Genomic DNA, 17,408 nt, shown 5'->3' on the forward strand with positions numbered 1-17,408 from the left:
TTTAATTTTTATTACAGTCTTCACTCATGTCGTCTTCATTCCAGCAATTGGATTTATTAAGATTTGTTTCCTCTGCAGCTGGTCCTCATCCTTCTCCTCCAACAGTGTTTGTTCGGAAGTTCCAGGCAGCCTGGGCTGCCCGCATTTCATAGGAAGGCAGGGTGTATCTGGAGTCCCTAGGGAGCCTGCAAGATGCCCCTACCCTTGAGCAAGCTTATAGGGCAAGCGTCTTTTGCTAGCTTTGGACTGTGGTAGGGGAAAAGGATCCAGGGCCGTAGCGCAATCCAGAGATTTTTGGCTCCTGAAGAGAGCCCTTTGCCTGCTAGTCACTTCTGCAGCTTCAGGGATGGGGCGCCATTTGTCTACTACAAAGCTCAGTTCCACCCCCACATTAGTCCAATGCCCAGCCGTTCTCCATCCTCCTTGCACCTGAGGCAGAATCAGATTGGAATCCATTTAGTTAAAATTAATTTTGGAGCAATTCTCTCTTGGTTAACGAGTTCCATGCTCTCCGCTCTCAGTCAGTGGACAAATGGGATTTTAATCGGCTGGTCTGATCTACGACTTGCACTAGCCACAGCCTCAGAATGCGGGCGACAGCTTTGCAGGAGCCCGGTTGAGACAACCCAGAATATTGTTCCTCTGGATAATTTGTAAGAATAGACAAAATGAACATCGTAAAGTCCGAGGGGAGGGGTCTAGTGTCAGAGCATAAGGACAGCTTTTTGCTGGATCAGGCCTAAAGAGGCCCACACAGAACAGCATCCTGTCCTCACAGTAGCCAACCAGATGCCTGTGGGAAACCCACAAGCAGGACCCAAACACAAGAGCAGCCCCATTACTTCCAGAAACTGGTATTCAGGAGCATTACTGCCTCCAAGTGTGCAGGCAAAGCATCATCATCATCATTTATTATTTATACCCCGCCCATCTGGCTGGGCTTCCCCAGCCACTCTGGGCGGCTTCCAACAAAATACTAAAATACAGTAATGCATCAAACATTAAAAGCTTCCCTAAAGAGGATGCCTTCAGATGTCTTCTAAAAGTCTGGTAGTTGTTGTTCTCTTTGACATCTGGTGGGAGGGCGTTCCACTGGGCGGGTGTCACTACTGAGAAGGCCTTCTGCCTGGTTCCCTGTAACTTGGCTTCTCACAGTGAGGGAACCGGCAGAAGGCCCTCGGAGCTGGACCTCAGTGTTCTGGCAGAACGATGGGGGTGGAGACGCTCCTTCAGATATACTGGACCAAGGCCGTTTAGGGCTTTAAAGGTCAGCACCAACACTTTGAATTGTGCTAGGAAACATACTGGGAGCCAATGTAGGTCTTTCAAGACCAGTGTTATGTGGTCTCGGCAGCCGCTCCCAGTCACCAGTCTAGCTGCCACATTCTGGATTAGTTGTAGTTTCTGGGTCACCTTCAAAGTGATCATCAAAGTGCATCATGCCTTGTAGCCACTGATAGACCATTCCTCTGTTAATTGGCTCTTCAGACATTGCTGGACTCCCAACTCCCATCATCCTTGACCATTAGCATTGCTGGCTTCTTGAGGTTGGTGCTGAACAACAGCTGGAGAAGGACCACAGGTCCCATCACCCATTTCAAAGAATCCTAGGAAGGGAAACTTCAAAGGACCACACAGCCCAACTTCAGGCCTGGGATGCCTGTTGGCAGTGCAAGTTCCCTGGGATCCATGACTGTATCTTCTCTACATCAGGGGTTGGGCCATGAGTCACAAGGAGACATCTTGGCCAGGCAGGTCAGACGCAGAGGAGGAATGGGGTAGCAGTGTGGAACCTAAGCCCAGTAGCTTAGACAGTGTTGAGCTGGATGCTGAGGAGAGTCTGAGCAGGCTGTCGGGAGAAATCCTTGCCTCGGTAGCATCAGATGTCACAAGCGTCAAGGGAGAGCCACTTGTCTTGGCCCACCTGACACTCCCAAGCTGAAGGGAGGTGTTGGATCCTCGGTCAGACAATGAACAGACAGCTTCAAAGCCCCACCTCCATCTCCAAGGATGCACCACCCTTTGTGCCAGCATGAGCAGAGAAGGGTTGCTTGCCCAGTCCTGTGGCTTGGGGTGGGACACAGGGGAATGACTGTGCCCCCTCTGCTCTTCGAAAGGGTCGCTCGGGGGACATGCCAAGTGTTGGGACAAAGCTGACACCTAGCCGTGAATGCCAGAGCTCTGTTGCGACCACGTGACTCACACACCTTGCTACCTGATCTATGTTTGGAGATTGTAGTGAACTCTAGAATAAAGCTTTTGGCAATAATTGAGTCCAAGCGCCACACCCACAAGTGGGAGCCAGGGCAGGTAGCATGTTAATGGCTGCAATTCCCACCTGCCCCAGACAGCATGGCCAGTAGTCAAGGGAGTTGGGAGTTACAGACCAACAGAAGGCCAGAGGTGAGCGACCCATGCTCTATTGGAATTTTGAGCTCTATAGGGAAGGTTAAAGGTAAAGGTAAAGGACCCCTGACAGTTAAGTCCAGTCACAGACAACTCTGGGGTTGTGGCACTTATCTCGCCGAGGAAGCCAGCAATTGTCTGCAGACAGTCTTTCCGGGTCATGTGGCCAGCATGACTAAGCCTCTTCTGGCTCCAAAACCAGAGCAGCGCATGGAAACACTGTTTACCTTCCTGCCGGAGCGGTATCTATTTATCTACTTGCACTTTTGGGTGTGCTTTCAAACTGCTAGGTTGGCAGGAGCTGGGACAGAGCAATGGGAGCTCACCCCACTGCAGGGATTTGAACCGCTGACCTTCTGATTGGCAAGCCCAAGAGGCTCAGTGGTTTAGACCACAGTGCCACCCGCATCCCTACTATAGGGAAGGTTAGAACTGGCTATGCACCAGCCAAAGGGTTACTGCTGTGTTGACCAAGGAAGATCACGCCCTGGACAGCCCAGAGGCATGCTGCCAGCCAGTTACAGGGGCTGGTGTTGCACACCCTTATTCTCCTTTGTAGCTCTGAGATCCCACATAACGTACAAGACTATTAGTCTGACCAGTTTCAGAGCCTGCAGGTGAAAACCTGCAATGCCCCCCCCCTTCTGCCTGCTATGTGATAAGCTGAATTCACTTCCTTTCCCTCTTTCAATAGTGGGATTAACGTGCTGCACTTTCCTTTGGCTAACATTATCTGCTCCCTCCCTTCTTAGTCTTATTTTCAGCAGGGGGTGTCAATGTTTTTCCCCTAGACATGTTTTGGAAATATTATTAAGCGCTGGCATTTTGTGTTCATAAAAATAACTCCGTGACAGAAGCTGGCGGCCTTGAAAATCCTTCTTAATTCAAGCCAACCTTGTGAGTGATTATCTTGGGTGGCAAAAGGAGGCATTTCCTCTGAGTGTGCTCCCTGATAAAGCATGTCCTTTTTAATGACTCACCTGAATTGACATTTCCCCCCTCCCACTAATCCCGTTATGGGCCCAGCTAATGATGTAAAGCCAGGAAATGCTCTTATTGTTTTCAAAAAAAGATATACTTCTTCTTTTCCATTGTGAAAAGGATCTTTGGTGCTGAAGAATTATACATCTGAACTGGTGGAGGCAAATATATGGGGATGAAATAGCTCAGATTCCAGCATCAAGGAAGATATATGGGTCTGTGTGCACGGGCACAAGGATTGTAAATGAAGGCAAGGAGAGGATGAACAATTGAGTTTAAGGCTTTAGGTTCTTATCCTGTTCTGACGGGGTATGGTTTGTGGGGTGCTGGGCAAGACCAAGGCAACCGTGGGAAGAAGCATGAAGCCATCCACTGGCGGTGGAAACCAGAAGTATGAGCAAGTGGCATAACACTTGAGATGTGCAGGCTTGAGAAATAGCCAGGGCACAGTGAAAACCAGCCAGGACCAAGGACAGCTCAAAGGCCGCACCAAGTTGCTCCAACAAGCAGCAGAGCCCAACAGAACCTTTGTCTTCTGCTGCAGACTCTGATGATGGTATGGTGCTCCAAGATCTGGCTTGGGCCACAGATTCCTTCTTAATCACTGTCATCTCCAGTGTCAGCTCACATAGGAGGGCACTCCGCAGTCTGTACACTCCCAGGAGCTTTTGGGGTCCTAGTCCAACCTCAAGCCCTCCACTTCATAGAGATCTGCACACACTTCTCCCACAGACGCTTCCTTAGCCAAACGTGTGGAGTCAGGAGACGATGCTGGCCCTTGCACCTCTTCAAGGCACTAGCTGTATTTCCACATGATGCTAAGCCATGCAAGGGCAACCCTTGGGTCCCAGCTGGCACAGCTGCTCAATAAGGTCAATAAGCTTGTTTCCATTTCTGAGGAACCACAGTTTAGCATTACACTCTAAACGGTGGTTAGTCTTTCTTGAAACAAACCAGGTTTGTAACCCTCAGACTGAAGCTGGTTAGTCTCAACAAACCATTGTGACGTTTAGCTGCGGTTTGTTTGTGTTCAGATGTCATGAGGTCAAAAATGGAAGCGGAAGCTTCTGAACTCTGCCTTGTGGCAGAGGTAGGGAAGGGGAAGCGTGCAAGCCAAGCATCATCGTGCGGGGGTTCTGTGCAAGCACAACCACTGTTGAGGTTAGGGCTAGGGTTTGTGAGTATCCCAAATCCAATCTCCGATAATGCTTTGTATGTTCTGTATGTTGCATACATCTCTATGCTTGCCCATTCTCACTTGATCCTGTTATGCAGAAAGGTGCCAGTATTTCAAACCTTCTTTCTTTTCATTTTTGACATTTCTGTATGTTGGATTCTGAACCTGCTGCTATCAGGGAAAAATAAATGGGAAGGAGAACATCACCCAGAAACAGGGTTAGTGACTGCAGGGTGATTTCCAGGAGAGACCTACAGCAGCGGGAAGGCGTAGCATAGAGACAAGGCAGTGCACAAAGGCATGACAGCTGGTGGCTGATAATAAAGTCAGGGCATGATGGATATCCGTGATTTTCTTTGCCAGTGTGAAAGGCTACAGGTACAGATATGTGTCCCAAACAGGCAGCAGGGTTGAGAATGTTATCATCAGATGCATGAAATATCAGAAATGCTACCTCCTTCCCCACAGACACTCTCAGGGCCCTCTTGGTAGTTTCGCCACCCGCAGAAGTGTTGGGAATTATAGCCTGGATGAGGGACTTCTCTGTGGAGGCATCTGGGACTCCCTCCTCACAGAGGGACACCTTTCTTCTTCGCTATGCAGCTTCCAGCGTATGCTGAAGATGCACCTCTTTATCCTGACTTTTGACACCTGTGATGTGTTCTTTCAAGGCCCACCCCATTGCTGTGGTTGTAAGCTGTTCTAACTGTTTGCAGTTTCCATTGTTGTAATATGCCCTGGGAGCTGCCGGTATTGATGATGATGATGATGATGCAGAAAGCAACTTGATGGTCAAGTTGAAGTGCAGCTAAGCAAGTTGCAGATAACAGACGGTTCTTTAGGTAAGCTTTACTCACAGTTGACCCGCTGAAATGGAGGAAGTCAAGTCCATTAATTTCTATAGGTCTACTGTAAGTGAAACTTAGCTGAATGCCACCCAATGATATATGTTCTGTTGTATTTGGCATCCGTTTGTCTCAAGATAGAATGGAGTGCAGCTCTGGGGGTGACTTCCCCGAGCTGTAAGCCTGGGTAGTGTGTATGGAGGTCCTGGACTGCCCAGATGACAAAACCCCCCTCTAGACCTCACTAATGCTGTCCAAAGGAAAACAGAGCAATACGTTTGGCACCAGCTTGGCTGCAAGAGTTGCCAGAAGGAGATGTGCAGTGAAATGTTTGTGATGCATAAGAATGATTCACCTCTGTGTGCTTAGACAGTGCTTGAAGAGGTGCCTTTCTAGAATGGGCAACATTGTCCTTTGTTAACCTGGTACTTGCCAGATACTTTGGACTACAACTCCCATCAGCCCCAACCAGCATGGCTGGGATGGATGGGAGTTGTAGTCCATAAAACATGGAGGGCACTATGTTGGAAACATGTGTAGTACACGGCAAACAGTTAATCCAGCTACAAAGGACAACGTGAATTCAGATCCACTCCACCTTCAAAAAGCACATCTGCCTTCTTTTGTAGATGAGGGTCCCAAAGATCCAGTGCTAGCCTGCAGACTGCAGAAATATTCAGAGGAATCCAAAGAACTCAGCCCTCATAAAAACAGACACAAATAATCTCTCCCTCCAGAGCTGATGGAAGAGACCTCTGGCTATCACCAGCTCCTGGGATGATTCCTGAATGGCATTTTGTGCCGTTGGGAAAACTCCTTAAGAAATCCAGAAATAACTCGGGTGGGGGAGTTAATATCTTCAGAAGGAAAAGTGGCATCTCATAACTTATTTAGTTTTGGTATTTATTTCAGAAGCAGAGAGGCAGGAAGCAAAAGTTTCTGCTTTATCCGAGACCTGCTTTATCTTAATCCTCTGCTTTATGGCATCCGGGTGCTGCTAATATTTACACAGAGCAGCTCGTTTTAAAATATTTACAGTGCATATAGCTCTTAATAGCGTTAATATTTTAAAATGCTTTGGCACTGAAGGGTGCTAAACTTGCTTGCTGAGGCAGTATTAAAAAAAAGGCTCCAGTGGTAATAACTTGAAATCCAGATCAGTTTGGCACCTTTTCCCTTCTCTTCTTCCCATGCAATTTTGGAGCAAATGCGGCTTCTTCTGAAATAGAAGCTTACATAATATTGCCCTGTAGATCTGTGAGCCTTTCTGGCTGCGCCTTCTTCCTCCTCGGTGGCGCAACCGGTGTGCACCAGGAAAGCATGTTTGGAAAGCTGAGAGGGAGCTGGTGACCTTTCACCTGAGTGAGGACTCTGCCCTATATGCCCCTTCCCCAGAAATGCACGTACTGCTTTGCAGGAAAAGTCTTTTTTTATATAAAAAATATATTCAAAATTATAACAAGACATATTATCCAAAAACATATCATCCTTGTCCCCCCCCCATTTTTCCTCCCTCCCCCCTCCCACACAAAACCCACCCACCCACCCCGACTTCCCTTGGTTCCAGTCTTTGGTTTCTCTAAGGATGTTGTTTTCTGCATGTTACAAAGTTGTATAGATCCTCAAACTATTTAGCTGATTATTATCAATAAAAAAAATTGTGAATGTTTATTCAAAACCTGCCAAGGAGTCCAGTTCTCTTTGTTGCATCTTCAGATACTTTGTAAAGGGTTCCCATTTCATCCTTAAAGTCACAGTTATCCTTGTCCCATAGCTTATATGTCAGTTTTGCCAGTTCTGCATAGTCCATCAATTTTTCTTGCCATGATTCTTTAGTTGGGGTTTCTTCAGTCTTCCATACCAGAACTCTCATGGCCGTTGTCGCATACATGAATATGTTTTTCAACTTTTTTGGCAGGCTTTGCAGGAAAAGTCTATGTCTCAGTTCAGAGGCAGAAAGTCACCAGGCTCCATTTGCCAAGAGGCAGCCATGGAAGTGGGGGCGGTTAGAGATGCTGTGCTTGATGCAGATTCATGGTTTCCCTCTTATAACTCTGGATTTTTTCTCTCTTCTTTCTCCCCGTCTTTAGTGCCTGTATGGTTGCTACGTCCATTCTTCAATCATCCCCACTTTCCACAGAAGGTGCTACTGGCTTCTTCAGGTAAGACATGGCCTTTGTATCTTATGGTGAGAAGCAGATCTCTTGAGGATTCTGGAGGGATCCCAGCTACCTCCGGTTTGGGGAAGCGTTTCAGTCGCACAAATGTTGTCACAGATGTTTTCTTTGCCACGTGGTTGGAAATGAAATGGCTGCTTCTTTTTCGAAGAATTCCTGTTGGCGGACTCCATTGTTGTTGTTTGTGAGAAGGGATTGGATGAGGAGACCTGAGTTTTCTGTTTCTTGTGGTGTTTTGAAGCGACAACTGCAGAGGCATTGCAAGGCCAGTCTGAGGAACCAAGACTGGTGGCTTTGAAATGGAACAATTTGCACCAATTGCCCCAGCAGAGTGAAAGAAAGCTGGCTGGCATTGAACAGAGGTGGGAATAGGTGAACAACAGCGCTTGGATTAGGAAGGAAATTGTAGGGGAGAGTGCAATTTTATTTGTGGTATCTTTACCTGAGGCATCAAAGTCAACTATCTTCTTTGGTGTCAAGTTGTAGGTGAGGCAGAGAGGATGCAAGGCCGAGAAGGAGGAGAAAGTGAATGGCGGCCAATTCAAGACCTCAAACCTCACCAGAAAAGCCTTATTACTTGTGAGCGCCCAGGGGGCTGAAAGTCTGTCTGGTCCCCTCTTTTTGCCTGAGCCAAGTGTTGGTGGTAAGCCTCAAGTTGCAGACCCCCTTGACACCCATCCGATTCTGGTAGGCTGAGGTGCCCTTCTGTGCTGTGAAGTTCAGTTGTAAGCTTGGTGAATACTGGCTGAGCCTTGGGCGTCTTCTCCATCGAGCCCTGCCGGCGAAGGGGTTTTCTGGCTGTTGCCTGTTTTTCCAGTTACGTCTGCGTTACTTACTGGCAAAGCTTCAGGCCTCGCCGTTGAGTGGAGATGATTTGTGACTGAGTCCGGGGTGGGGAAGCTCTTTCCTCACTCGCCCCTTCCACTGTGAATCCCTGGGCTGCAAGTGGTGCAGAAATTGTGAGCTCGTGAGTTCAGCATCTCTCTTAAAAAATAAATCTGGCCTGTGTGTCAGTTTGAAATGGGACGTGCAATCCTGAGTAAAAGGGAAGATTTATTGTGCTGCCACTGTAGGAATGTTTGTGGGTCTCCCGTTGTTTCCATGTGAGAGGCCCTGCGAGTTTGTGAGGAGACCTGAGGATGCTTTTAGAGAGAGGTGGCGTGATGCAGGGGGTGCCAATAGCCTGTTCCATTTTGTAAAGCATAGCAAAATAAACTCGTATCTAGCCTCTATCTATCGGTCGGTCAATCTCCCATCAGTTGTTTTAAGGATTGCTTGCTGTCTACTAACCACAAATCAGCTACTTGAACATTATTTCCACATGGGATGCAGGTTAAGGTTTGCGGCTCAGTGTTTAGTTTGATTTATTTATTTTTATTTTTAAAAGGACGTAATCCTGAGAAAATGGGCTTCATGGTCCCACCCTTCTGTCCCTTGACCATCAGTGGGATCTACTGGCTTCTAACGGTTGTGTGAAATTCTGTGTCAATCAGAGGAAACTGGCGGATGACAGGGAGAAGATCCAGCATAGGGCTGCAAAATGGGTTGGGGAGAGGACAGCGCTCTTTGCCCCTCCCTCCTTATTTGCTCTCCTTTCATCTTCCAGAGGAGTCCAAAGGGCAATCAGGCCAGACAGAATGTTCATTTCCAGCTCTGCTATAATCAATGGAGAAATAAACGTGTCATCGTTTAAGAGTGATAGCATTTCCGTTTTTGGCTGACATAAGAACAGAATACTTTTTCCAAAGCCCTGAAATCCAGGGTCCATTTTCTTCTCACTGCCTCCCTGAGTGAACTTAAGTTGAGTTGAGTTTTTTGGGTTTTTTCAAAAAAAAAATTATTAATTTTCACAAAATTATAAACAAACAAACAAACAAAAATCATAACCTTATTAAAAATTGCACTTATTAACATTGTTAAGTGACTTGCTTGCTTCCCCTTGGTTGAATTTCAATGCATATCCTTTTAACGGTTTTCCAAATCACAGTTCTTATAAAATTTAACTTGAACATTAACATCTTTAAATCTTTTCATTTTGAAATTAAACATATTAATTCATCACCTAACTTATATAAAATCCTAAGCCAATTAATTATCTGTTGAGTTGAGTCTTGGCCTTCTCTTCTGAGGAACCTTGGGAGACCAGAGACCAGACTTCGTACCTCAGCAATCAGGCCTCTGGTCTGCCTAGGCACTGTCTAGATCAGCAGGCGTGTGCCCAGCAAAGACCTTCCCCAGCCCAGCTACTGGAAAAGCTTATTTAAGAAAGAAAATTGAGAAGGGAGGCCAATGAACCTGGAGCATTTTGCTCTGATCAGCTATTTCTTTCTGACCTGGGAGTTGCGGGGGGCGGGGGGCAAGCAGGAACCCTTGGGCATTCTGAGGCTTGAGATGTTGTCAAAAGGAGCTCTGGGGTTGTGAAAGAGCCAGGAATGTGTAGCCAAGCAGAAGTCGCAATTTAAGGGAGTGTGAGGTGGTTGAAGGGTGGCAAGAAGGGGCAGGCAGCTCAACTCACTGTTGGGCTCGGAAAATCCAGAAACCAGCTCAGTTATTCCAGTTACACACCCTTGCAGATTCTGTTGCATGCCAGTTTATGTCACTAGCAGCACGGCAGGGTTTAAATACTGCTTTGTGCCTGGTTCTCCTCTGGTCACTGCTGTGGGGCTGGGGATCTGCCTCCTGATGGAGTGATTGGGGGTGAGGAGGAGAGAGCTCAACCACTGGTCCAAGGTACAGAGGCTACAGCCTGCACTCCTCCCAGCATGAAGGAACTCTTGGCCCATGGGTGCCCCCTGTCTGCATCAGGGAGAGGGGCTGCTGAGCTGGTCAGTATCAGACTCTACCAACTAACTGGGTATAGCCAGGATGAGGTAGGAAAACTGTCCGGGACTGTACCACTTTGAAGACGGAAGGCTCACAAGACAGAATGTTCTGCTGCAAACATATATTATCTCAGCACAGAAAGCTGGGATATCATAGAATCATAGAGTTAGATGGGACCCTGAGGATCCCATCTAGGCAGGAATATGCAGCTGCCCGATATGAGGGATCGATCCTGCAACCTTGGCGTTATCGGTACCACACTCTAACCAAATGAGATATCCAGCTATCAAAACCTGGGAGAATGTTAGAGTAGCCTTCTTCTCTCTGACACCTGGTTTTCCACAGGCAGGATTTTTTAATTTAGTTTGTTTTATTGACATCAGAGTCCAGCTGGCCTTAAGGAAGCCGCTGCTTAGCCAACTTCAGCCCTCCTCTCACAATTGCAAAATGAGGATCATTTCCTGGCAGCGTTGTTGTTAAGATTGATAAAGGCATGCATGCGACTTCCTTCAGAGTGCTTGACAAGCGTGATGAGTTCCTTGGAGAAAAAGGCGGGATATAAAGGAAATAAGTAAAGTAAAATAAATACAGTGGTACCTCGGTTTATGAACTTAATCTGTTCTGGAAGTCTGTTCTTAAACTGAAACCGTTCTTAAACTGAGGCGCGCTTTCCCTAATGAGGCTGCTAGTGCCCTTCCACCATTCGGATTCTGTTCTTAGACCGAGGTAAAGTTCGTAAACCAGGACACTACTTCCGGTTTTGCGGAGTCCGTAAACCGAATAGGTCTTAAATAGGGCTGTTCTTAAACTGAAGTACAGTGGTACCTCAGGTTACAGACACTTCAGGTTACAGACTCCGCTAACCCAGATATAGTACATTGGGTTAAGAACTTTGCTTCAGCCTGAGAACAGAAATCGTGCGGCAGTGGCGCGGCAGAAGCGACAGGCCCTATTAGCTAAACTGGTACCTCAGGTTAAGAACAGTTTCACGTTAAGAACAGACCTCCATAATGAATTAAGTTCTTAACCCAAGGTACCACTGTACATTATGGCTGTAGTGTCATTGCTTTGGCTTCAGTTGAAAATGGTCGTTTGAAGGGGCTCTTTCCTCACTCCTGTCTCATGATTCTGTTCCATGGATCTTTTCCTTGGTGGGAATAATCAGCTCCTCAGTGAATCTCTCCTCTGCCTGGAGAATTGATGGAGATTTGGGCGAGCTGACCAAAAGCCCCTTTTTCTGGTGTGAGCTCGTCCATGAGTAGCTCTTGCCTCACGAAACTAAATTGCCTTAATCAGCCCCAAGGACGGGTTGTGCCTTTGTTGTGCTGAAGTGCAAGCGTGTGATTCATTTGAGCATCTTCCTGGCGGAAATGGGCATCCTTCGATCACCTCCCCAAGGTCAGACAGCTTTGCAAAGAGAAAGCGTGGGGATGGGGAGGCAGTGGGCAGAGATGGCTAATCCCTTTTCAGATACCTCCATGAGGCATCCATTCCGCGTCAAGGGTGAAAGCTGGGATAAGGAAGATGGAAAGCCTTCGCAGTGCCAAATGAAGCATCCATGATCAGAGTCCTTGCTGATACCTCTATATCAGAGCATGACAAGGGAGGGATTTGGGGCTCAGGGCTGTGTAAGTGATTCTCGGGCAGCTCCTGGCCATATGTTATTCCAAACATGGTGTTCTGTGCCACTTTGACTTTTTGAAGCTGGAAATTTGGTATCCTTGTGGATGTCAGCCTCCACTCTCAAAGGCTGGTTCCCCACCTGAAAATCCTCTTGCAGTTTGGTGGAGAGCAGGGCAACTGGCATGAAGAGCAAGAGGCCGAAAGGCCCTGCAGGCTGAGTATTAAACTTTCCCCTGGGTGCGGTGCCAAGTGTTGCTACTGGTCAGTTTGCACTCCATCCAGGGGGACACCACCTACATTCAGCCTGTCCGCAAAGCCACCCACCCAAAGAGGGCAAACAGACTTCAGTGCTGAAAAACAGCTCTGTGAGCCTGCATGTGGAGTTTGCACGCTGCTTTTGGTGTCCTGACCTGAGCTTCTTTCAAGTTTGCAAATTTGCGTTTAGGCTCCCTAAGGACTTTTTTTTTTTTTTTTTTGGTGTGTTTCTCCCCCCCCCCCCTTCAACGCAAGAGCGATGCCAGCCAAACTATTTATACACGCAGTGGCAGTTCGACTCTCTGTCCAGAACTGGGTTCCTAGTTCATGGCAACAGCTTGTTAAAATTAGAAAATAGCTTTAAAAATTCATGTGCCTCTTTTGCGTTGCTGTTCCTTTTGCTCTCTAAAGCCAGAGCTATTCTCAAGCCTGTTTTTACCTTTGATGACCTGTAAGCAACTCAACATTCATTTCTCCATTGATGTGGGGGGGGGGGTGCTGTGCCTGCTCTCAACACTACCTCCAGCTTCTGCCCCACAAAGGCTCTCTTCTGTGAAACTACTTACTTTTAATGCTGGTAGACAGATAGTTTATGTCAGTTCACCCTTGGAGAGAGGGTCAGGCCAGGCATCTGTCTTGCTCCAAAGGCGCTGAGGATGTCTATGATAGAGTGGTGGTGTTGTTACTGTTACTGTTGCTGTTGTTGTTCATTTCCTTTCTCGGTTGCTTTATATATTTTTAAGCAAAACATCTCAAAGCGGTTTACAGCACATCAGAACATCAGATTGGCTCACTCCATCTGTGTGAGGTAGGGTTGGGCCCTGGCTTTTATATAGATCTCCCTCATCTGCAATTCCTGAAGCTATGCACGGACCAGAACTCTGCTTCTCTTTTGGAAACTGCTCTCCTCCATTGTTTGCAAAGCAGTCCTCTCCATGTTAAAAATGCATACAAAAAGAAGGATCTATAAAGGTTGAGATTCAACACTGAGTTGCTACAGATGTTCATTTCCTTTCTGCGGGCTTTTCAGCTTGCCAAATGGACCAATCCCTTCTCCACTCCCAACCAGCGCTGTTTTGGGGGTTCCCTTAATACCCCTCCAAGACAATTCAGCGGGATGGGGGGGGTGCCTTATTTTGTAAGCCAAACTCCATGTGCAGAGGCTCTTACTGACAGGACCCATCAGGTGAATGCCACCCATAAATTTCCGAAAGCATTGTACAAAAACACGTCACTAAAGCGAGAAGGTATCACATTTGAAATCGGAAACTCAAAGAGATTGTAGTTTTCCCCTGAGCAAAACAACAAAAGAAGCCATTTCTTGTTTCTCGAGCCATCCTAAGCGCCCTACTGTTGGAATCAAAAGATTGCGCTCGACAATGCCATCAGAACAGGACCCTCTTTGACAAAAGATGAGCACCAATTAAACGGCTATTTAAGAATCCCCAGCTTAATCTGTATTAATGAGGCAATCAATTAATCATTCCGGATTAATGTTTTAAGCCCTACGATTTGCCTTTTCAAAGGACAAACGGTGATAAACAAAATGCCTGAATTGGTCGACTCTCCCAGCCCCCATGGAAGAGACAGAGAGAAAAAGCCAGGCATCTGATCAGCAAACATTGATCATCTGGTTCTGGACTTAGATGTCTTTAGGTGGGGAGTGGAAAACTTAGAAGTTCTCCTTCGCATGGGGTGAGGATTCTTCCCTGCATGTTCTGCTCCAACCTTGCGAGTTACCTCATCAGGGCAATGTTTCTTGATAACACCTTCCATGCTCTGGGTAGAATATAGGCATTAAATTGTTTCCTCCATCAACAGACACTTGAAAAAACATAATTGTGCTACCTCACCTCCAGATCTGTGGTTCACATTGAGGAGAACTGTTGCTGCCACAAAGTGTGGCAATGGCCCCGAAGATAATGGCTTTAGAAGAGGAGGCACAAGTTACCGTATTTTTCGCTCTATAAGACACACCAGACAACAAGACGCACCTAGTTTTTGGAGGAGGAAAACAAGAAAAAAAATATTCTGAATCTCAGAAGCCAGAACAGCAAGAGGAATCGCTGTGCAGTGAAAGCAGCAATCCCTCTTGCTGTTCTGGCTTCTGGTATAGCTGCGCAGCCTGAATTCATTCCATAAGACGCACACATGTTTCCCCTTACTTTTTAGGAGGGAAAAAGTGAGTCTTATAGAGCAAAAAATACGGTAATTCTTTTGAGGTGGAAATCCAAAGACCCAGAACCAGCAGGTATTTGTCGGCAGCTGTACTGCTGCAAAGTGATTTCACAGAATCATAGCATTATAGAGTTGGATGGGGTTCTGAGGGTCATCTAGTCCAACCCCCTGCAGTGTAGGAATGCACAGCTGTCCCATATAGGAATCGAACCTGCAACCTTGGCATTATCAGCACCATACTCTAACCAGTTGACCTTTCTACAGATATGAGTTGCTTTAATCTCGCTCACTCTCTGGCCTCTTTATTGTTCGGGTTTTTATTTTTTAAATAAATTGATGATTTTATGCTTTTGATTGTTGTGCTCAACCTCAGGCTTCTTGGGAAAAGAAAGGATGGATGGATGGATGGATGGATGGATGGATGGATAGTTGGCAGGCAGACCCAGCTAGCATCCCTTAGTAAAAATCTGTGTAGTTTCTTAGCATCCTTGGATGCTTGGGAAGTGATCCTTCCTTCCTTCCTTCCTTCCTTCCTTCCTTCCTTCCTTCCTTCCTTCCTTCCTTCCTTCCTTCCTTCCCCCCTTTCTTGCCCATGCTTAAAGGGTTTGCTCTGTGGAGCTCAGACCTCTTTATCTCTTCTCTGGGAAGTGCCATGTCTACTGGCAATGAGCAGAGTAATAAATAATAAAAGGCAGTTGAGCCCAGAGAGAGAGAATCCGCAGGTGACTTTTTTCCTGGGCTAGGGTGCCCTCCCTGTGTTGCGTCTCAGGGTTTTCGCTTTCTCTCTTTGAGATGAGGAAGAGGTCAGGGTCTAGCTAGGAGGGTAAAACACTTGGCCGTTGGGTTGCAACTCTTCCAGCAGAGAAGATTGCTTCTTGGCCTTTACCTCTGAGATTTGAACCACTCCTAATTTATACCTTGGTAGGTAGGCTGGAAGGAAGCATCTTGTAATGAGGCTGCCTCTTGTACTTCCACATATTCTGTAGTGCCAAGAGATCCACTGCAGGCTGTGGAATAAATTTTAGTAATAGCCCTGCTTTCTAGAAGGACTCGCACTCCTCACCAGCAAAGGGAATGTCTTTCCTTCGGATGCAATCTGTGCCAGTTCCTTTTCAAACCCTTGGAAAGGCTTCTGCGCTAAGAGACTTGTTTGACAAAGTGAAGGACTTGTCTCTGTGTGTAGAGAGAAACACAAGTTTGTGTGTGTGTTTAGACAGCACCAGACTTCTAGCAATGGAAAACAGGCCTGTATTTACAGCGATTAATACTGCCAGGAATGCGAGTTGGCTTTGCTGTCAGTTTTGGCCCAGCTGAATGGCAGAATGGAGTGTTTCCCTTCTGCTGTTGAGAATTAGTAGCTTGGGAGGCTCAAACACATCTGGCTGTTGTGAGATCGCAGGGCTGGCTGCCATTTGCCAAGCATCATCCTGCTGTCGAGTTCACCGTTGTGATGCTGGTTCCCCCCCCCCCAACTGCACAGCAGATTTGTGGGATCTTGGCAGGCACCGGTCTCCAGTCTTAAACTTAAACCATGCATTACTTCTATAGCATAGCATAGGGTTGAAGCCAATGTTGGTCCTACTCAGAGTAGGCCCATGGAAACGAATGGACCTGGCTAACATCTGTTGATTTCAATGGGTCGATTCTGAGTAGGATTTAATCGGATAACAACCTATAGGTGCTGGTTCAAAAAGAAGGGGGCAGATTTATTTAGATTTCATCAGTGTTATGCTCTAAAAAATAAATAAAAAATCAGTGTTAGGCTCTGTTCATTTAGGACTCAATCAAGACCTTGGCTTTCCTTTCCCATGAGAGCTTTTAAATTAGCATGGTAAAGCCGTATATAAGAAAATAGCAGACCCTCCAAGTGTCCCTGTTTTCCAGGGACAGTCCTGGATTTACAGAAGCCATCTCGATTTCTTATTTGATCCCGGAATGTCCCCCTTTTCCTTAGGACGTCTCTATTTTCATCAGAAATGTGTTGGAGGGTATGCAGTTGGGCAATCCCCAAGCCAAGGAGATAAGTAGCTTTACAACCAGTTTAGAAGATACCTGAAGGCAGCCCTGTATAGGGAAGTGTCTTAATGTTCAATGTTTCATTATGTTTTTATAGGTGTTGGAAGCTGCCCAGAGTGGTAACCCAGTCAGATGGGTGGGATAATAATAATATGATGATGATGGAATAGGACATCCCTATTTTCATTGGAGAAATGTTGGATCAGGCCAAAGGGGGCCCATCTAGTCCAGTTCTCACAGTGGCTGTCCATATGCCTATGGTAAACCTGTGGGCAGGACCCATGCACAACAGCTCTCTCCCCTCCAGCAGCCTCTACACACTGGTGTTCAGAAGCATCACTGCCTCTGACTACAGAGGCAGAACTTAGCCATCCTGGCTAGTAGCCACTGGTAGCCTTGCACGCCATGAATTTTCTGTCTAATCCTTTTTTTAAAGCCGCCCTGGTTGGTGGCCAGTTTCTGCTCTCGTGAAGGGGCACCATGTTCATCTTGGCTGCGTTTGAGCTTCATGCTGAAATGTCACGGCCCTCCTGTCCCTCTTTTGCTTCATATCCATTTTTCTGTGTGCGTCTTGAGTTGCATCCGTTGTCAGACCTCCTCAAAGAAGACCCGTCGAAAGGTTTACTCTGAGCAGAACGACTACTGGGTACAACTCTGTGTGCGCTTGCTGGCGGAGGGTAGCGTTTCACACCTCCGACAAAGCTGGCTCCGGTCCACGAAACGTTTCTGCCACAATAAATCTGTTAGTCTTTAACAAGTCGCTGCTGCTTTTGTGGCAACAGACCAGCACGTCTGGTCCTCTGGAAGTTGCTCAAGGAGTTGCTGCAAAATTCCCCTGTATGTTTTGTGAGCAGTCTTCTTCCGCTTCATTTGGGGTCCCTTCCAAACTGGTGGCAAAGTTCTGCTGTTGTTGTTTTTTCAGGGTTT

General features: G+C 46.8%; 1 protein-coding gene and 1 long non-coding RNA gene across 4 annotated transcripts in view; one reads left to right on the forward strand and one right to left on the reverse strand.

Annotated features, from left to right (window-relative positions):
- Nucleotides 1-17,408, forward strand: part of CAMTA1 (calmodulin binding transcription activator 1) — a 724,786-nt gene that overhangs the window by 498,872 nt on the left and 208,506 nt on the right. For all 3 annotated transcript variants that reach the window (XM_081201361.1, XM_081201360.1, XM_081201362.1), the window contains exon 5: nt 7,500-7,571. In XM_081201361.1, the coding sequence (XP_081057487.1) occupies nt 7,500-7,571 (72 nt within the window). The remainder of the gene's footprint in view (nt 1-7,499; nt 7,572-17,408) is intronic.
- Nucleotides 8,998-15,836, reverse strand: LOC308591180. The gene is made up of 3 exons (XR_014010031.1): nt 15,383-15,836; nt 12,854-12,937; nt 8,998-9,242 (listed from the first exon to the last, which is right to left on the reverse strand). It is a non-coding gene; the product is annotated as an uncharacterized lncRNA (long non-coding RNA).

This window comes from Podarcis bocagei, assembly GCF_964188305.1.
Source record: "Podarcis bocagei genome assembly, chromosome: 7".
Classification (NCBI taxonomy): Eukaryota; Metazoa; Chordata; class Lepidosauria; order Squamata; family Lacertidae; genus Podarcis; species Podarcis bocagei.